At 42.4% G+C, this 22,358-nt stretch overlaps 1 protein-coding gene and 1 pseudogene across 1 annotated transcript; both read right to left on the bottom strand.

Moving 5' to 3' along the window:
• Positions 1-12,245: 12,245 nt before the first annotated feature.
• On the bottom strand, positions 12,246-13,460 carry LOC104603883 (IRK-interacting protein-like; annotated as a pseudogene).
• A 5,998-nt stretch (positions 13,461-19,458) lies between these two features.
• On the bottom strand, positions 19,459-22,308 carry LOC104603761 (Tetratricopeptide repeat (TPR)-like superfamily protein). The gene has a single exon (XM_010267879.3). It carries the CDS (start codon positions 22,162-22,164, stop codon positions 19,858-19,860), a length of 2,307 nt encoding a protein of 768 aa, XP_010266181.1. The 5' UTR covers positions 22,165-22,308; the 3' UTR covers positions 19,459-19,857.
• Between the last annotated feature and the right edge of the window lie 50 nt (positions 22,309-22,358).

Below are 22,358 nucleotides of genomic sequence, written 5' to 3'. Positions count from 1 at the left end.
CATCCACGTTATAGTGGGAGGTTCGGTGGTAGCAGGTTGTACTTCGGCAGCAGCCCGGACGTCAGTTCGCGAAGCGGCCCGAGAAGAACAGAACCCTCCAAAGAGGCCAAAGATGGAAGAACCGATTTTCATCACTGAAGACGATGCGCGAGGGGTCCACTACCCCCTCGATGACGCGCTTGTCATAAAACTGAGGATCAACGACTTCGAAGTCAGGCTTCAAGTCGGCGTTTGACCAGCTTCAGTTGCAGAGAAGCGAGTTGAAGCCCGCGAACACTCCTCTGGTGGGCTTCAGCGGAGAGGAAGTCAGGCCCCTCGGGAAAATAACAGTACCTGTGGAAGTCGGCACATGGCCTTGTGCGGTTAGACTCAACCACGATTTCCTGGTGGTCGCGACCCCCTCCCCATACAATGCCATAATAGGGCGCCCAATCACGCATGTCCTACGGGCAGTGGTCTCCACCAACTATTTGACAATGAAGTTCCCTACAAACTTCGGTGTAAGGGTAGCGCGGGGCGACCAGCTTGAGTCCCGCAAGTGTTATGTTGCCGCCCTGAAGGGAAAAACAAAGGCGGTCGACGACCTCGAACTGGAGCGGCATACGGAGCAAGGCGAGGAACGAGCTTCGCCCACAGAGGAAACAGTCGCGATCCCAACTTCAGTCACGGACCCGGCTCGAACGCTACAGATCAGTGCTTCCATCAAGGAAGCTGTACGAGCTGAACTAGTGAGTTTCTTACTTCAAATTTTAGATATTTTTGCATGGTCCGCGGCCGATATGCCTGGTATTGACCACAACCTTATAACACACAAACTTAATACTGACCTTGTAGTCAGACCCATTAGATAGAAGAAACGCAACTTAGCCCCGGAGCGCTGGAGGACGGTCGATGAGGAGGTCGAAAAGCTCCTCGCAGCAGACTTCAAAAGGGAAGTTCATTACCTGAGCTGGGTAGCCAACCCAGTGCTGGGGAAAAAGGCAAACGGCAAGTGACACATGTGCGTCGACTACACCGACTTGAACCGAGCTTGCCTGAAAGACTGCTTCCCCCTCCCCATAATTGACCGCCTAGTGGACGCGACCTCGGGACATGAGTTGCTAAGCTTCTTGGATGCCTACTCGGGCTACAACCAAATCAGGATGGACCAGTCCGATGAGGAAAAAACCAGCTTCATAACCGAGTTCGACCTGTACTGCTACAAGGTCATGCTCTTCAGACTGAAGAATGTTGGGACGACCTTCCAAAGACTTGTGAATAAGTTGTTTTCGGCCCTTAATTGGCACGAAAATAGAATGTTATGTAGACGACATGGTCGTCAAGACGCAGTTTTCACAGGAATTAATACAAGACTTAGATTCTGTCTTCAAAATTCTGCGTCAATTTAGTATGAAACTGAACCCAAACAAGCGTGTCTTCGGTGTCACCTCGGGTAAGTTCCTAGGGTACATTGTCAACTGGCGCGGTATTGAGGCCAACCCGGACAAAATAAAGGCCATCCTAGATATGAGACCACCCCGAAAAGTAAAAGAGGTTCAGAGGCTAAACGGCCGCATAGCCGCTTTGAGCCGCTTCATGTCAAAATTGGCAGACCGCTGTCTGCCTTTCTTTAAAGCAATCAAAGGCAAAGGGTTTGGATGGACCCGAGACTGCCAGCTCGCGTTCGACGAGCTAAAAAACTACCTCGCTACTGTGCCGATCTTAACCTGGCCAGAGGAGGGCGAGGTCTTAGAACTATACCTCTCGGCAAGCGACGAGGTGGTCAGTTCGGTACTAATAAAAGAAGTAGATCGGGTCCAACAACCCATCTATTATGTTAGTAAAATTCTGCAAGGAGCAGAGACGAGATACCCGCAGATAGAAAAGCTTGCATACGCATTGGTAATTGCAGCTCGGAAACTCCGCCCACATTTCCAGGCTCACACTGTCATAGTCTTGACTGACAAACCTCTGAGGCAAGTCTTACTCAAGCCCGAGGTTTTCGGTCGGCTGACGAAGTGGGTCATCGAGCTCAGCGAGTACGACCTCCTGTATAAGCCACGAACTGCTATTAAGGCCCAAGCCTTAGCAGATTTTATCGCCAAGTGCACGTTCAGCCTCGAAGTCCCTAGGCCGGTTGAGCCCGAGATCCCCAATTCGGGTGAGCCCGAAGCTCCCAAGCCGATAGAGTCTGAACCCCGTGAAGTAGCAGCCAGTGTGACATCTCTCCTGGTTAGGCCAAACGCGAACTGAGATGAGGAGCCCTGGATCCTTCACATAGATGGCTCCTCGAACCAGTAGAGCAGCGGGGCTGGAATAGTGTTGCGCAGCTCGGGTGGCACGAAATTGGAATACACACTACGCTTTGAGTTCGCAGCATCCAACAACGAGGCGAAGTATGAGGCATTGATAGCCGGACTAAACCTAGCGCAAAAGGTAAATGCAAAACACATAGTTATCTGCAGTGATTCCTAGCTTGTGGTCAACCAGGTTACGGGCGAATACGAAGCACGCGAGCTAACTATGATCGCCTACCTGGCAAAAGTAAAGGAGGCTCTGCTCAACTTCCAGTCACACTTCATCAGGCAAATCTCGAGGTCAGAGAACACTGAGGCCGACGCCCTGTCCCAGTTAGCCAGCACGGGTCACAACGCCATGAGAACCGTGTACATAGAGGATTTATCTCGGCCTAGCATTCTCGGTGGGGTAGAGGAGGTCGCTCCCATCCTTGAAGCAGAGACGAGCTGGATCGACCCACTCGCGAGCTTCTTGCTAGATGAAACCCTCCCTGCATACCGCAATGCAGCTAGGAGGGTGCAGCGCCAGGCAGCCAAATACGTCATAATAGATGAACGGCTGTACCAACGGTCCTACACGCTCCCCTACCTGCATTGCTTGCGACCTGCCGAAGGCGAGCTCGTACTCCGCGACACTCATGAAGGTCTGTGCGGCGGACACTTGGGAGGCAGGGCCCTCGCCCAAAAGGCACTTCGACAAGGATACTACTGGCCAACGATGAAGGCAGAGGCCGTCGAGCTCATCAGAAAATGCGACAAATGTCAGAAGCATGCCAATATCCACCATCAGCCTGTCGCCGACCTCAAGTACCTCACCAGTCCATGGCCCTTTGCGCAATGGGGCATCGACCTCCTGGGGCCATTCCCGCCAGCAACAGGTGGGAGGAAGTTCCTAGTGGTGGTGGTAGATTATTTCACAAAGTGGATAGAAGCTGAACCTCTGGCAACGGTTATAGCTCGAAACGTACAGAACTTCTTTTGGAAGAACATAGTATGTCGCTTCGGGTTACCTTAGGTACTGATCTTCGACAATGACAAGCAGTTTGAGGATATCAAGTTTTAGGAATGATGCCAAGATATGGGAATTCGGCATAACTTCACATCGATCGCACACTCGTAGGCAAACAGTCAGATAGACGTAATGAACAGAGCTATCCTCCGCGGACTGAAAGCACGACTAGACCGAGCTAAAGGGTTGTGGGCGGACGAGCTACCAAGTGTTCTATGGGTTCACTGAACCACGGAAAAAACCACCACAAGAGAAACCCCCTTTAACCTCACCTACGGCACTAAAGCGGTAATCCCGGCGGAGATCGAAATACCTACACTACGAATTGAAGCATATGACAATCAGACAAACGGAGACGAGTTACATACCAACCTCGACCTACTGGACGAGGTAAGAGACCTTGCACACATCCGGACCGCAGCCTACTAGCAAAGAGTAGCTCGGTACTACAATGCCAGAGTAAAGAAGCGGAACTTCCGTGTCGGCGACCTGGTTCTCCGTAAGATCATGGCACCCGAGTCCGGCATGGGCAAACTTGGACCAAATTGGGAAGGGCCCTACAGAGTAAAGAAAACGCTCGGGGGGCATACGAGCTCGAAACCTTAGAGGGCAAACAAGTACCCCGAGCGTGAAACGTCGTTAACTTAAGGCGATACTACCTATAGACCACCAAGCGAAGTGGACAAAGTCGCTACCAGAGCCTAAGGGCTAGGATGTCAAACTAACAAAGAACCTCGGCATAGGCAAACAAAGGCAAAAAGTGCCAACCAAAGGCTCAGGCAAAGTGCTGACAACGAACTAATAAGGGCATCGACATCACAGAGGCTAAGTATTAACACCAAAACAGGCCGCGCGAGTGCAGTAACCCGGGCCAAAAACAGATCGGGCATATGGTCAGTTCGGCAAAAACGGTCAGTTCGGGAGAAAGAGCAACCAATGCTTAACCAAAAGAGTCATTCCATTGCAAAATAAGAGAGTGTACATTTCCAATATATATATATATATATATACATATCGAGTTCACAGGCCCGGAGGCACTTTGTCATCATCAGAAGCCACTTCAACAACACTCGAAGGACCTGCCTCATCCTCAGAGTCCGGTTCACCGTCTGCAGCGTTGGCCATCTCCTGAGTAATGAGCAAAGTGGTTATAGCGCTAATATCGAGCTCGGGGTACGTATTCCAGATCATCCACCGGCTTAGTTTAAAGCCCCTTCTGTATGAGCCCACCATCAGGTCGTCAAAGCGTGACGAGGCGATGTATTCATCAACGGTCTTCTTCTTGGCATCCTCGATGCCTTGAGAAAAGATCTGCGTCCTCTCCCTAATGTCCTCTTGAAGGTATTAAACCTGATGCTGCAAATCCAGCCTCAGGTCCGCCATATGCTTCACCACAACTCCCATGGCCTCGGTATTTCTCTGAGACCTCGCCAGCCTGGCCTGAGCAGCGTGAGAAGCCGCCTCAGCAGCTCGAGAAGCCGCCTCGGCAGCGCGGAAATCCTCTTCGACAGCTCGCGCCTACCTTGAGCTCCTTTCCACTTGGGCCGCCAAGGCATGGATAGAAGAATTCACCTACCAAAAGGAAAAATAACAAATGATCAAAAGAATGATAGCGAGAACGATAGCGACATGAAAATCGCTGACTTACCACCATGGCTTGAGTGGTAGCACGACAAGCTACCTGGTTCAGAGGGAGCTCGGTCCATGCCGCGACCTCATCAGGATAAATGGCCTCCCTACTCTTCTGAAGAGCGTAGTTCGACGACAACACGCTCCTGAACTCGCCTTGGTATCCCGAGCCTGAAGGCTCAGCTCGCGTATAAGCGGACTCAGAGTAAGCGGGAGCCCACGTGTAAGTAGCCTCGGCATAAGGGGCCCCTGCCGCTTCTTGTACTGGAGGGGCCATCTCGGGCTCCCTGGGCGGATCCACTGACGGGTAGTCTGGTACCTCGGGCTCCGCATCTCGGGGCAGCTCGGCACGAGTTCGCTTGGCGACTCGCTTCCTCCTCTTCATGGCGTGAAACAGGTTCCCACCACGAGTCTTCTCTGAGTCCATCACACCTGCAAAAAGAGCTCGGCATCAGGAAAACAAAAGAACAAAGCAAAACAAAAGGTAAGCCTCTGAGTAAGGAACCTACCCGAACTCAGACCGGCCTCGATGAGCTTGGCATCCGTCAGATAATGGTGGCATTTTAGCCCAAGCCGTGCCCATTCCCGGAGGCCCTTCGTCGTCTCCTTATCAAGTGTAACACCGGCATCAGGGGCAGCCATCCCCCACCCGGTTTGGAACGGCCACCCCAATGCACTTCGCACCCCGAAATAGTCTCGTTTCCACGCTGGAACCTTGTTGAAAAGAACGTGTAAAAGCTTAAAACCCGGGCGAGGAGACAGGTAATACGCCCGCCTACGCCTGGGAAGGGGACCCGCTTGTTTCTTAAGCATCAGAATGGAAGAAAAAATCTCCAAGTCTAAGGGCAAGATTTGTTCGCAAAATAGGGAGATTGTCCCCACCAAGTTACGAATAGAATTCGGGTGAAGCTGACCGATAGAAACGCCGAAGTGGTTCATGACCTCGACAATAAGGGGGTGGAAAGGCAGGCGCAACCCAGCAGCGAGCTGCTCCCGGAATATCACGATTTCATCAGGACCGTGTTCCCAAGGGAAACTGCCCGAGGGTATAAAATAGGTGTACTCCCTAGGCAAGTTAAACTGGGTAATAAGGGAGTGAAGCCCCTCGGGCGTCATGGTCGAGGGACCAAACTTGTCTAACGTCCGACCTCGACGGGAGGAGGATGCCAAACTACTCGAGGCGACTCGGCCTATGGGTTCGAACTCTTCCTCGAGCTCTACCTCAGGTTCGCTAGGACTGTCGGGGGATGCAACTCGGTTCGTAGAACCTGCATCTGACCCCCTTGAAGAACTGTCTGAGCTATCCGAGCTAGACATCGGGAGGAGAAGATGGATTCCAGGAAAGTACTCACCCGGAAAAAGCAAACGGACTACTTATACCCACAGGAAAGTACTCACTTGGACGCGAGCTCAAGAAGCAAAACGCAGGAGAATGACAAAGCAACTAGGGTCCCCCACTATTTATACCCACAGTAACAAAAAATCAACGGTTTTGATCAAAGCAAATCCAACGGTCCGTAGTTACGCTGACCGCACGTTTCTTGAGACCGAGACGTGACTGGCCGCATGTCTCCTGAGATCGAGACATGACTGGCCGCACGCCTTTTGAAACTGAAAGAGCGCCAGCACACATCGCCTCGCATTAAATGCGGCAGCGGCGCGTTTTTTCAAATTTGAAAAGATGCCCGCTGTCACATCTCCCAGCGGCCCGCTTTTTAAATTTTGAAATAAGCGCGCGCTGTCACGTCTGTCAGCATTTATAGACGGATTGGCGCGTTTTTCCGACTCTGGCGTTCGAGAAACCCGGAAGAATCCTGACGAACGCGCACTTCGCGCTATCAGTCAACCAATTCGAAGTACAGGACAAATCCACCCGCCACCTCGCGAACTCCCCGTGCCAGGGCAAGTCCCTTTGCGCGAGGAGTGGGGGGCAATTGATGAAGGAAGATTTGGCCCGACCTCGTAACCACTCAACACGTGGCAAAGGCAACAACTCGACACAACAACACGCCCAAGGCGCGAGCTCCGAAAGGAGGAACCAGTGGTCCAAACTCCCTACAAGGAGCCCAAACTCCCCGTAAGGAGCCCGAGCTCTCCCTTAGACCCCGAGCCTTACCAACACAAAGGGCAACAACCCGAACTAGCCTGCCCCATGGCAGTTCGGGCCACAACCTCTATCCGAACTCAAGACTTCACCTCGCACATCACTCCAGCACTTCGCCTCCAGGACACTGAACTGAACAACCGCACCGTACATGACACCGAAGGAGTCCGTATCCTGGGGGCGGCGCGCCTGACTGACTTGGGATCTGACGCTTGACAGCCGCACTTCAACGGCCACCTGCCACCGCCATCTCCAGTTACAGAGATGGCTCCGACAAAGAGAGCAGTGGCGGTTCTGCCCCAGCAGAGGTGATGACACCCGAACTAGCAAAAGCGTAGAGGTAATTATACCCGACCTGACAGAAGCTTAGGAGTGAGTACCCGACTTTCCGCCACCTGGTTTTATCTTGCCTTTGAGGAAATACTAACTTGAGCTTTGGTGCATACTCACCGGGTTCTTCCCCGGAGATTACTCTCTTTCCCCTTCGTTTTAGGCACCTTCTGCTCCAGCTCGAGGCAAGATCTTTGACAGCTAGGACCCGCCAGATTGCGCACCATCAAGAACTTTCATGCGATCGTACCTGCAAGGAGATGGTGTTTATATGGGTGGGTGTAAATACATTTTGGAGAATCAATAAACCAAATCTGAACGGGATTGAATTCGGAAAAGGCTTAATAAAGATAACTAGCGGAGGGGCCCTACGTTGCAGGGGCTCGTTCATAACTATCAGGTTCGAGCTCGATTTGAATTAGAGACTTGAGTTTGAGTTTGAGCTTAGCTCGAGTCAAAAGCTTGAAAGTTTGAGCTTGGCTATCTTTGATTGCAAGTCTCTCAAGTAGCTGAGGTGCTGAGTCGAGGTGCCAAATCGAGGTCTCCCTCAGCTGCTGAAGTGTTGAGCTAAGGTTTTTCTAGCTGGCGAGGTGTCAAGCTAAGGTATCCCTTAGTTGACAAGGTGTCGAGCTGAAGTTTTCCTTAGTTGTTGAGGTGTTGAGCCAATATCTCCCTCAGTGACCGAGGTGCCGAGCCGAGGTCTCCCTCAATGGTCGAGGTGTCATCTAGCTCGATCTTGATTCGAATTAGAGACTTGAGCTTGAGCTCAGAAGTTCGAGCTCGGCTTGGTTCGAACTCGACTACCTTTGATTGCAAGTCCCCTAGCAGCCAAGATGCCGAGCTGAGGTCTCCCTCAGTTAGAGAGGGAGTGACATTCTTGTAATTTGAAAAAAAAAACAAGACAGGGAGAGTTGTTAAGAGAAAGTGGCATTTTTGTAATTTGAAAGAAAAAAAAAAGCAAAAGAGTGAGAGAGTTGGTAGAATGGCATTCTTGTAGTTTCTATGAAAAAAAGGTAAAAAATATTGTTAGATTCCATTTCCCTCATCTTGAGGCCTTCTTACGTACACATTTCAGATTAATATATTTATATAGATATATAGATACTTTGAAAGAGATTTATAACAATAAATTCCAAAAAGCAATCAAAATTCCAGAGTGGAATAAACATAATTTTTTTCTTTTCTTAATAACCTAAGCTTTTAAAATGTGCTTCCAATAGAAAAAGAAAGGAAAAGCTTTTAAAAATGCGCAATGAGGACAACAACTTTTTGTTGAATACAACGCACACTTTGCTTGCAAAGTGGCTCCATGTGTGAGACCCAGTAATTCTGTGCAATTATTATTGGATTTCTAGCAGACAAAGGCAACTTTTTCCTATATATCAATAAAAGATAAATATTTTTATAAAATAACAAAAATAAGGTAACTTTTTTGAAAAATATCAAAGAAGGGCAATAACACTTCATCGTATTCCTCTACCTATGTATTCATCAAATATATTGGACTTGAAGCCTCAGTGAATCCATTTTATTCAGGACAAAAAATTGCTTTTATCTACTAGAAACCCAAACAAAAAAGAGAACGGAAAACCGGAAATCAATAACGGTAAACCAGAAACAGATGAAACCAGCACGAGCAATCTTGAGATACTTGCGTTTTCCTGCATGGACGAAAGCAGGTAACGGACAAACTTGATTTCGTAATGAGCCTGATTTCATCGGTAAACCAGGTATCCATAACGGTAATAGAAAACTAGGTTCTTCATTTTCTCGTAATGGACGAAATCAGGTAACGAACGAACCTTACGGATTCCTTTAGAACAAGCATGTATCTCTACCAGTACGAGGAACCTAGTTTATTGTTACGAATTTTCTGTCTCTTACCGCCAAGAACAAGCAGGCGGCCATGTCCCTACCTCCACGATCTCTACTAGTACGGGGATGCCACCTTCATTGACCAAAGCGGTTTTTGCATCCGGTACAGAAACCAGGATGCTCAACACATAAGTCGCTTTATCTACCATACCGGACTCAAGACCCGCCATTAATTCAATAAGCGATTTCATGATCCCTGCTTGAATAGCTCTGACTTTGTTCTTCTTCACCGAACACAGCGAATAACGTCCCTTTTCCCGTGAGACGGCGAGCAAAGCACAGGTGGCGTTCTCCTTCACGGGTTGTTCTGGTCTTGGGAGCTCTCACTAGGGGCTTAATTGCTCCCGAGGAGGTAATTAGGTCATTGTTTTCGTTGCATAAGGAGAGGTTCAGAATCGCAGTGGCACCGTTCTCTTGAAGTTGAGCATCAGAAGAGGAGATCACAGAGGTAGAGGAAGAGGTGGTAGCGCAATAGCCATTGCCGTGTAGAGTATTCGTACTTTACTTGATCAACCACATGGCAAAAGCTGGTGCTTTCAGCCAATCTTGGAACTCTTTTGGGCTGCCACGTAACACACCGTTTGCTTTACTTGTATTGCATTATTATTATTATTATTATTATTAGTTCACATTTGCGCCCCACAATGCCCACAACACATCTCCATCTTGTATTGGGACTGTCTCCAGTGACGTCTTATCATCTCCCGTACTAGTTATTGGGAGATGTTCTTAATACAAGGTGGAGATGTGCTGTAGAGCATTGTGGGGCACCCCTTTTTTGGGCGCATATGTGAACTCGTAAAGATGTTTCCAATACAAGACATGATGATTGCTCCAAACACTTGAACCTGATGTATCTTATAGGACTATTTGATTATGCATGCCACTTGGAATTGAGAGGAGGACTGATATTGTATGTGTTTGGTTCTGTTTACGTTTATTGAGCAAACGCTGCTACATAGACACCCCATCAGCAAAGGCTTCATTAATTGCATTTGTATGTATTGATGTTTGCAAAAGTAAACATCGATTTCTATGCGCCTCTCCCGTTTTAGGAAGCTTCATTTTGGAGCTTCCTGAAATGGGTAGGTGTTTATTGGCACTCTGCTGATGTGGTGCCTAATGGTGCTTATGTGTCATAAATGCCCTCATTAATTGTTTTTCTCGGTTTTGCAGCCACACAAGTACAAAACATTTACTCAAAAAACATAAATGGAACCAAACACCCTCATTGTTGGGAAGAGTCGAAATCAGCCCCCCACATGATAGTTTTCACAATGTCCCACGTCACATCCCCGCCGTGAATTGGGAATATCTCCCGATGATGCCTCATCATTTATGGTATTATCATCGGGAGATGTTCCCAATACACGGCGAGGATGTGCTATGGGACGTTGTGGGAAACTATCTTGTGGGGGCTTTGAACTCTGTTGAGAACTCGTGCAAATTTGGACAGATGTCTCGTCAGCTTTTATTAGTCCCAATTTTAATGCTCTGCCCAATCAAAGACTTCACACAAAGGCAGGTAGGAATTGCAATGGGGCGGGTTCGAGGTGGTGATTACATTCCCCATCCCCGTCAAAGAAAGGAACTCTCCTTCATCCCCAACCTCGACGGGGATGAATTCCCCATCGGAGACCCGAATCCCTGATGTGGCCATTTGGAGACGGGAATGAGGGACCCCAATAAGAACCATATTGGGGTTACCACAAGGTTTATAACCTTCAGGTCACTCCAAATCCAGACTCCTAGACAAGGTATCAGATTGGAATTTTACACTACTAAAAAGTAAAAATTGAGGTACCGGACGAGAGGAAGTTATGGTAAATATGATGTAAATAAGGTAAATCTTGAAGAAAAATATATTGTTCCCTTAAATTCAAGTAAACATCTCCATGGATGACAATATTAATCTAAATTTCACCTCATACAAAGAAAGCAACAAGCCACTGATGTGTATCAATCTAATAAAACACAAGAGTTGACTATGTAATCTAACTTGAGAAATAAGTTTCTATATGTACTTCATCCTCAATCCAAACTTAAAGTCTCAAATAGAAAATGTATCTGTATATTACCAAAAATGTTATAAAAATTCTAAAGACAAAAAACTCACATGTTTTCTGCTCCAATCATATTGTCGAACACCAACTGCAGGAGCAAACTAAAGAAGCACAAACCCCTCTTTTGATAAACCCAGGAAGATTGAAGAATTGGGTTTTAGTTTTGGTCTTGTGTTGTGAGTTGAGGTTGGTGACGAGAGAGAGAGAGAGAGAGAGAGAGTCCAACGGGCAACGACGATGATAGACGAAGGAAGATTGAAGAACTGAGTTTTAGTTTTTTGTTCTTTATTCTTTCAGTCTCTTTGTCCTTGTCGAGTGGTAGTCGGCGACGATAGGCGTCCGATGTCCGACGGGCGAGTGGCGAAAACGATGGCGGTTGGTGAGTTGGCGACGAAGACGAAGACGAAGGAAGAAGAAGTGAAGAACTAGGGTTCAGAGTTCTCTGTCTATCGAAGTGTCGAGTGCTTTTTAGAATGAATAATATAATATTATATAAATATCATATAAATAATATATAATACTATATATTATATTTTTTATATATATATATATATATATTAATCGGGGTTGGGGCGGGGCGGGGATTGCATTCCCCATCCCCATCCCTGACCTGACCCCGCCAAAGTACCCCATACCCGACCCCATCAAGTCTGGGAGCTCGGGTACCCGTCGGGAACGGGGAAAATTGCCACCCCTATAGGCAAGTCAGTTTTTATTTTAATCATCGCTTTCGATACAAAAGAAGGTCTCCTCCTTACAAAAGACTAGAAGTTATATGCTGAAAAGGCTAGTTGTTGGTTGACTGGAGTTTTAAATGTTTTAAGAAAAAGGGAAAATTCCTTATAGGTACTATGTACTTTAGACTGAGTGCCAATTTAGTACCCGAACTTTAAAATGTGACAATTTAGTATTTGAACTTTCGAAATGCAACAATCTAGTACCTATCGTTAATAGACCATCAGTTATGTATATCACTTGACCTCATGTATGATTTAAGATTTTTGAAAATATCAAAATTACCCTTAGAAATAATACACTATTCATCATCTTGTTTCTCATGAAAACGAAGATCGGATGAACCTCATCCCCTTATCCACCCTAAATACGAGCAAACTCGGGTGCCTGAACAAGCCAACAGATGAACTAGCCATACGTTCTTCACCGCACTGAAGAATGCTTGCAATAGTGGCTCTGACCATGCTCAGTTCTTCTCCCAACATCGCCCCAATCTCGCTCATCTTTCGATCAGAAAATTGGCTAAACTCCTCGTTGAAGTGTTTGGTTCCTTTGTTCAACACCTCGTCCCGGGTGAGTCCCCTGAGAAGAGTGCATTTTTGTATTTGGTTGAGGATTCGCTTAGACCCACTTTTTTGGAATCTGATGGATTCGAAGTCTTCGTAGAATGATCAGTTTAGGAGTGCTTCCAAGTAGAACAGGGTGCTTCTTGGGTTCTTGAAAAATGAAACCTTTACGTGATAAGGTTGGAGAAGAGTAGAGATGCGCTCATAGACTCTACAACCCATTTGCTGGAGCTAGAGGGTGAGAGACCAGTTCAGAGTCCGGACCAAAGACTGGGCTTCAGACACCGAGTTGAGAAATTATTCAATGATTGAGTCTTGATGTTCGAGTCCTTTGACTACATTCATCATTATCGCAGGGTTGATATTTTTCGGCACCAGATGTGGTGAATTGCTACATACCTCGAGACCAGACTCCAGGTTGTGATAGTAGATCTCAAGCTTGTTGAACTTCTTCTCTAACTTGGACATGGAGTACTTAAGTTGAGAATCTTCTTGGAGAGCTTCATCTCTTTTTTCTGAGTGCCTTGAATGAGCTTTTGCGATAGGTTCACGATGACGAGCTTCCATTGCTCTTCCTTGGCGGTTGAAGTCGACAACTTTGATGAGGCCATTGGGGCTTGCATTTGGATGCTTGTTGAAGCCGTTGATGTTGATATGAATGACCGAGATATTCTCATGGGAGGTGGGCCGACATTTCTTGCAGGACACTGTACAGTCGTCTTCGTCGTTGGTCTTTGGTCGTTTCCGGGACGATGGTTTGGTGTTGTTGTTCATGGAATGATGATGGAGGGGTGCTCGGCCTCCCTTTCTATAGTTGTTGCAGATTTGCATATTATAGATGGTTGATAAAGAAAATTAGATGACACTTGAAGGGCATTTGTGTCTTTTCCCATGACACTTAACAACTGGTTAACAACAGGTACTAGATTGTTGCATTTCAAAAGTTTGGGTATCTATCGGGAATTTTCCCTAAGAAAAATGAGAAGCCCACACAACACGATGCAATCAGGGAAGGGCTGCAAACGGATCGGTTCGGATTCAGTAAGAGGATATCCAATTTGATTTGTTAAGAAAATTTGACTGATCTGAATATGATAAGATTCAAATTCAAATGTATTATCAAATATCCAATTTGATTAGAATTATATTTATATTGTGTAATATACATAATATATTATATTATTTATATAATATAACAATATATTAAAATATATAATATATATAATTATATAAATAATATATAGAATAAACATATATATAATATCTAAATAATATGTAATATATAATATCTCATAATTAACAGATCAGATCGAGTCACAACGGATTGGATCAGCCAATACCCGAATTTGATCCATTAAGTTAATGGATTGACTTTTCCGATCCAATCCGATTTATTAGGATCAAGAAGAATATCTAAATCCGTCTATTAACGGATCGGTATCAGATTCAAATCAGACCTGATCCGATTTATTTGCAACCTTAGACCGGGCTACCAAAAGTAGTCGAATTCGAGTCATCACCAAAATCAATAATCTAATTCTAAGGGTTATTTACTAAAATCACTGATATTGATTTATTATGATTTAGGGTAAATCGTAATCTTTTGTTGGTAAATAGGTAAATCGTAAATTAATACTGGGGTTAGCTGACTTTTATGTTACTGAAGTTCAAAACATGTCATGCTTAAACTCCCGAAAATTGTCACTTTAGGCCCTACCGTTATCATTTTTTTAGTTATTTGATGCACGCAATGTCACATGCATTTGAAATATTTCAAAATCTCAAAATTATTTTTCAAAAAATACTACTCATCATCTTCTTTCACAAGACATTGTTCATTGTGTTTTGCAATAGTGTTTCTTGTTGGAGCGAGATTCAAAATTTTAAGAATCTCACCCCCTCTTTTTACTTTTGTCCTTTCTATCTTTCTTTCTCTTGTATGTAGGTGAAGACCTCTTATTTTACATTGCTTGGAAAAGAGATAGACTTGAGTATATTAGTAGGCTTGTTTCCTCTATGGGTAAGGACTCATAGGAGGAAAGCACTATATATCACTACATGCATGTGAGGGGGATTGGGGGTGCTTTTCATACACGGGTGTGCCGAGCCGTGTCGGAGCGTGGTTGTGGTACATGCATGCCACACCCTATCATTTTTTCTCATTGATTATTGTTTCTTAACCGCCGTTTGGTTTGAACTTAAACTTAATTTTTTTTTAAACATTTTCTTTCTCTTATGCTTGCGTCTCTTCAAGCTGGTGCTTGTTCTAGAGTGACACATCTCTCTGTCTATGAACAGACAACTCTATGTATGTTCAAGTGACTAAAAGCACTACATAAAGAGTGTTGGTTGACCTAGTAATACAAAACTCACACAATATAGTTTTTATCTTCTTTGCCATTCATCTTTCCTAAGCATTACCTTTGGTGGTTCACGAAGATCTGGTAAGCGAATGCACGCTTACCCGTAGCCTGTTGGCTGTTTTGTCTTGGCGACCGATTTGCATTCACCTAGCTACGCCGTAAGGAAAAATGCGGTTTTAAGGAGAGTGACAAAGTGGCATGACTCAACCCTCCTATTAATTGCAATTCTCAGATCTCGACAATGTTTCCACATCTCTTCTGCATTTTGGATTTGAAAAACGTTCATTGATAAGTTCCATTATGCCTTTTCTATTTTATTAGTAAGTATGCATGTGCTTTGCACATGGCAATTCTAGATGATCATAATGATGGTAATAATGTATCCATTTTTTTTTTAAAAATCATGTTTTTTTTGTTTTTATATATGTATTTTTTATTTTTTTATTATATTAATTGAATGAACATTGCAAAATCCAAATTTGATTATGTAAACACTTCATATTGGGCTGCAAAGTTTTAGGTACCATTAATATGCCTAGCTGCTTGGTTGGACTCTTTTTTTGTAATGTTTTATCTTCATAGTGTATCTTTTTTGTTCATTTATAAAAAAATGTAAGATTTAAAAAGAGGAAATTGAATGATGTGAAAAGTAATAGTTGAAATTACATTTTAAACCTCACAATTAAATAGAGATTAAATTCAAAAAATGGTGTAATTTTAGTTAAAAGAAAGTTCTATAATCTTATTCATTATTCATGTTTTTAGTAGTAGTATAAATTTAGAATTATAGATGTGTTCAATTTTTTTTGTATTTTTTTATTTCTATATGTGTACACAAACTTTGTTTAATATGATAGATATATGATATTACACATGTGTCCAAATATTCATTTTTTTTTTGTAAAAGTTATCTATTTTGTTTCATTTTTTTTGTGTTTTTATATTTCATTATTTTTTATAATTTAATTATGACATTAAAGGTTAACACATTTGACCCAAAAGTTGAACTATTGATCTCCGTCCAACAGAAAAATAATTTAATTTTTGACTGGTTTTATATTATATATTTCATTTTCAACATCAATAAAACTAATTCTTGTTTATTACTCTTACTTTTTAATTTGATTAATAAAAAATATTATAAATGTGTCTTAATGTTTTCTATATTTTGTAATTTTTTATATTTATTTCTATTTAAAAATTTGATTATCCAACTATGACTTCATGGGTTGATCAATTTTATTTGGATTGTTGAATTGCTTAGTTATCAATTGGATTATGGTTTTATATTCTTAAAATTATTGGACATATATCTAATTAGTAGCATTTATTAGTGAAAAAATAACTTAAATATAGGACTTAATAAGAGAGAATAGACGTTAGCACCTCAAATATATGACTTAATGTGAGGGGTTTGAATGAGGTGAAAAATTATAGTTCAAATTACATTTGTTGCCCTTACAATTATAAAGGGAATAAATTCAAATTACAGTTTTGACAATTTTTATATTTCCATATGTATCAAAATAATTCTTATTTATCACACTTGTTTTTTTTTTAATATGATGAATATACAATATTAGAGATGCACCCAAATGTTTTTATTGCAAAATTTATGTATTTTTTATTTTTCAGTTTATCTTTTTCTTAATTTTTTATTATTTTATTATGACATTAAATATTGACACATTTGACCTAAAAGTTGAACTGTTGATCCTAACCAAATAGGAAATCACTTTCATTTTTTTGGTTGGTTTTAAAATTTGTATTTCATTTCCATTATCAATAAAAATAATTATTCTTTACAACTATTTAATATGATTAATAAAAAATATCAAAGAAATGGCCCATTTTTTATACTTTGTGATTTTTTTTCTATTTTAAATATTTTATTATTTAACTATGACATAATGGATTCACCCAATTGACCCCTCACAATTAAAGGACTAAATTCGCATATAGGGATAGTTTAGTAAAAAAGAAAGTTCCACACCCTTATTATTGTTTAATATGTCAAATATATGATGCTAAAAATGTTTCCATTTTTTTCTTTAATTTTTATATTTCTTTTTACATTTTATCTATTTTTCAAATTTTATTGTTTAATTGTGGCAACATGAATTGACCCATTTGATAAAAAATGGTTTAATTTCTTACCACCACCTAGATGAAAACACTATTTTTCCATGTAGAATTTAAAAGTGTAAGTTTTTATGTTATTAGAATTATTAATAAATTAATTTATTATGTATGGATTTAAAAGTGTAAGTTTCCATGTAGATTTAATTAATTGTTAATTTATTAATTTTTAATTAGTAGAATTATTAATTATTAACTTTTTAATTAGTGGTTGTTATAGCTGCTTAGTTGTAGGGTGCAATAGTTCTCTTAGGTGTTGTTTAGATAGACTTACTTTTGTACTTTTAAAATTACCAAAGTATAAAATTATTAAAATACATAAAATACTTTTACTTTGGTATTTTTGTTTTGAAAACTGGGTAAAAAATTTTAAAAGGTATGCATTTTCAAAACAAAAGTACCATTTTTTTTTGTTTAGCAAAAGCACATCCATTTGTACTTTTGGTGATGGTTTCTAGTGGTTCTGCGGTCTAAGACTAGCGACCACGGTTCGACTCTAGTAACGGAAAACAGAGGTAGGGTCGAGAGTTTTATCAAAGGGTGGTCACACGAAAACAAAAGTACTGTTTTGCCAAAAGCATGAAGTTTAAAAAGCTTGCTTGGTACTTTTGGGGTTTTTCATACTTTTAAAAGTATAAAAGAAAAAAAATGTAAAGTATATAATACAAACACTATGTCTATTTTTTGTACTTTTATACTTTCAAAAGTACTTTATAAAAGTCTATCCAAACAGGGCTTTAACCTTTTAGTTTGTTTCTTAATGCTTTTTGGTATTTGTTGTTTGTTCTGTTTTATTCCTTATGCTTATTTTCAAGCTCATATCTCCTACCCACAACGATCCTACCTATACCTATCCATAGAACACTACAGCTGTACATTGGAAACATCTTCAGTGTTAAACATGCTCCATGTTACCATTAGGATTCTTGTGAGCAGGAGATCCCGATTCTTTATGATGTTCATTGGTTAATGAAATAATCTTTATGCTGCGTTAGGAAACAATGCAAATAAGTGTGAATGCAAATATGTAGTGTAAAACGGTTTATATAAATTGCAAAATTGGGTTAGTTTTGCACTAACAAATTTACTTTCTTACCAAACAGACTTTTAGCTGTAATAGATGCAAACATGAATTCCAATAAAGCATATGCCTTTTTTTTTAATCAAAAGCCCACTTGAATGCAAATTTACTTCTTTTTTATTGATGTACTTTTACATCGTATTATCAATGTAAATATGCATTGGTCTGTCATTTGCCAATGCATAAATATAATATTGCCAAACACAGGCAAAAGTGAACCAGAATGCAAGTTTACCCTGAACCGGGATTTACACTCCCTTTGCATTGTTGCCAAAAGCAGCCTTACCCAAAAAAAGAGAGAAAAGATACAAACCTTTTTTTTCTTTTATTTGTTTATTTATTTAGTTGAATTTTAAAGGGAATCAAGCAAGGAGTGGCGATGCCCTACTGGAAAGTGAAAACAGCTCTAGGCTGAAGGTGGGTTGGGCCCCAGGAAACCCCAATCGCAGGCTTTACCAGCTGGCATTATAAAAAATGTACATATTCACATTTATGTGACAATTTTTACAACCGAGCTGTTTTAGAAGAAAATCATTTCCTTTTTTCTATTCCGTAGTAACCAAAAGGGGATTTATCGCAAATTTAACTTGGAAAGAGAAAACCATGGTGTTTGGTTGCAAAGAAAATGGAAGAAAGAAAATCTAAAAGAACGCCATTTTTCAGTTTGGCAAATAGGAAAATCAAATTGGTTTTCTTTCCTCAGAGGTAGAAAAACAGTGAAGAAGTAAAACTAGCTTAGCTCTCTCCTAAAAGAAAATCTTTCACAATAAAATAGCGTAAGAAAACAGAAGAAAAGAACAAAAAGTAAAATTAAAATTAGGTTGATTTTATGCTTGCTTGTCTAAGAAAAATAAGAACAAGGCTGAAGGGCATGCAACTAGAGATGATACTAATCTTCTCTGTTAAAACTGCAAAATCCCAATACTGCAAAACTTGGTTAAAAAACAAAAGATGAGCGTATGATTTTCATTTTTAAGCATATGGCTTCACAGACACCATCCTTATAAGATGGTCTAACCATCCAAACTCCCAGACAGAGGAAATCCTCAAAGTTCTATTACTCTCTTTTCTACGTAAACCTTTTCCAACCAACCAATCTAACGAGGAATATTTGGAAGACAATCACTAGAAAAAGTCAAAGGCTTCACGGGGTAGTATATTGTGGGTAGGCGTGGGCAGAGTTCTCATGGGCAGGAGATCCGGAGTCATTATATTAGTGGGTAAGGGTGTCAATGGACTGGTTTTGGGTTGGATCCATCCAAATCAGAATCAGTTTCATGGATTGGGTAGACCAATAAAACATATTGATTATATTGAATTGAACCAGTCCAGACTTAATGGATCAAAGTATTTAATGGATTGATTGGACCTAGTCCATCTATAATGTATTTATATTGGACTTGGTCAGATTGAACTAATATCTGGTCCATTGATAGAAAATAAGAACACAGGTATCAATGGACCAGGTTTGGATTGGTCCAGACATTGAATTGGACCGGTCCAAAATGGTCCAAACTATTCATCAGACTGGATTGGACCTGGTCCATTTGTAAAGGACTCATATTAGACCGGATTGAATTGGACCAAATCCGGTCTAATTGACACCAGGGTCCAGGTGGGCTTCAATCCCCTGCTCATATGTGAACCCTAATCGCAGGTAGTGGGGTATAGCTTCCTGCTCATTTCCTCAGTGCTTTCTTTCATCCATTTTCATGCACTTATGCAACTGTAGAACCGTGGCATGTATCTCCTCAGCCTGTGGGTGGGACACGTCTCTTGCAACAAATCTGCATGTTCTGTCTTCTACATGCACCAAGCTGTAACCAGCGACCACCTTTAGACCCCTTTCCTTCATCAGACACCTCATTCTCGCTACCTCATCCCAGATCCCGCCCGCAGCATACATGCTTGAGGCCAGCAGATATCCAGCGGAATTTGAAGGCTCCAATTCAAGGACACGAGATGCAGCTCCTTCACCAAGTTCGCTGTTCCCATGATTCCTACATGCACTCAAGAGTGCACCCCAAGCACTTGCTCCGGCCTTGACCCCCCCTTCCGGCATTCTCTTGATCAAATCAGCTGCACAGTCAAGCTTCCCTGCCCGGCCCAACATGTCCACGATGCACGAGTAATGCTCCAAACCAGGCTCCAAACCATGATCTGCAACCATCCTTCTGAAACAAGAGAGCCCCTCCTCAACTAATCCTCCATGGCTACATGCTGTCAACGCTGAAAGGATGGTGATTGCATTTGGTTTAAGTCCATGCACTTCCATCTCGGCAAGCAAAGCAAGTGCATCATGCGCACGGCCATTCATACCATATGCCGCAATCATCGCACTCCACGTTAGAATATTTCTCTTCGGCATTCGGTCAAACACTCTTCGTGAGGCATCCATTGCCCCACACTTTGCATACATATCTAGTATGGCGGTTCCGACGGCCACTTCTGTTGCCAATTCTCTCCTAATTGCAAACCCATGGGCCCACTTTGACCTTCTTAGTTCAGCTGCAACCGAGCAAGCCTCCAAGAGAGACAGCAGTGTAACCGCATTTGGCCTCTCCTGTGCCCGATTCATCTCTTGGAAGGTCGCTATTGCTTCGTCGGGCATGCCGCAATGTGCGAACCCTGCAATCATTGTGCTCCATGAGACCATATCCCTTCTCTTCATTCGTCCAAATAACTTCCAGGCAAGCTCAACCATACCGCACTTGGCATAAGCATCAATTAAAGAATTCAACACCAACTCATTCACTTCATACCCTCTCCGGATTATCGTCGAATGGATGGACTTGCACTTAACTGTGCAAGTAAGGTTTTTACACACTTGAAGAAGATTTACCAGAGTCACCTCATCAGCCTCAATTCCAGCTTCCCCCATTGAATCAAACAGAACTAAGGCTTCTAAGTGCTGCATATTATGAACAAATCCCGACAACATGGAATTCCAAGAAACGATGTTCCTATTGGGGATCTCATGGAAGACTTTAAAAGCAGAGTCGATGTCTTCACACTTGGAGTACATGTCAACCAGAGAATTTGCTACAAAGGAATCAATGTTTAAACCTCTATTGATCACGTGACCATGAGCTACTCTTCCCAGAACAATGTCCCCAGCATTGGCACAGGCTTTAAGAAAGTTTACCATGATAAGCCCATCTGGTTTGACCTCGAACCCAGATATCATGTCTCGGAACAACCGTATTGCAACGCCAGTTCCTCCACATTTTGCATAACCCCCAATGATCACACTCCAAGAGATTACATCTTTCTCAGGCATTTCATCGAACAGTTGTTGTGCGTAATCCATATTTGCGAAATCCACATACATGTTCAACAGGGAATTCTGAACCGAAGCAACAGTAGAGAAAGCACTCCGGATTATGAAAGCGTGAATGGTTAAGCCTGCTTGGATGCTGAGACTTCGGCAAGCTTGAAGTATAAGCAGAATAGTGGAGATAATGGGCACAAAGGCTGCTACCCTAGCTTGTCTAAACAAACATAACCCTTCCTCAAATGCACCTTGCTCTAGGTATCCATGGATTATTATATTCCAAGAAACTGAATCCCTGTTCCTTGCGCAATAAAAAATCCCTAGAGCAGAATCCATGGCTCCACATTTCACGTAAAAGTCCATGGTGGAATTGGCAATAGAAGTGGATGATTTTAAACCCTGTTTGATCATATATGCATGCACTGACTTGCCTTGCTTCAAGGATTGAAGTTTTGCACAGGCTTTGAGAATGGCAGGTAACACAGAATGGTCTAATAGTTGAAACCCTGCCGTCCTCATTTCATAATATTGAGAAAGTACCTCTTGCCACTGCCCGTGGAAGGATGACTGTTTAATCATCATATTCCAGTTAGGGAATCTTGAATTGGAAAGAATGGCTAGAGGACGCATCCCTGGTGTTTGAATAACGTGAGGGGTCAGGTTCAAGATGGTGGAGGTCTCTAGTTCAGAAATAGGCGCCTCCGGAACAAATGGTCTCATGCTACTAGCGAATGGAATGCAGCCAACCTCTCTTTCTATTCTAGATTCTAGAATGGTTGGTAATTCATATATTGGAATAGGAATAATAGTGAAAGAATCAGGGCATGTCCACGGCAGGTTTCCTGAAACATATAGAGATAAGCAGCACAACCAAGGAAAGTGGAATATCCGTTTGGACCATCTGAACGGGTTTT

This window comes from Nelumbo nucifera, chromosome 5, assembly GCF_055504915.1.
Source record: "Nelumbo nucifera cultivar China Antique chromosome 5, China Antique-T2T, whole genome shotgun sequence".
NCBI classification, from domain to species: Eukaryota; Viridiplantae; Streptophyta; class Magnoliopsida; order Proteales; family Nelumbonaceae; genus Nelumbo; species Nelumbo nucifera.
Note: the sequence above shows the minus strand (reverse complement) of the source record. Positions and strands in the feature narration are given on the sequence as shown.

Bases quoted from the DNA above. Each gene is read 5' to 3' on its own strand.
- LOC104603761 (XM_010267879.3), bottom strand. From the start codon at position 22,164: ATGAGACCATTTGTTCCGGAGGCGCCTATTTCTGAACTAGAGACCTCC.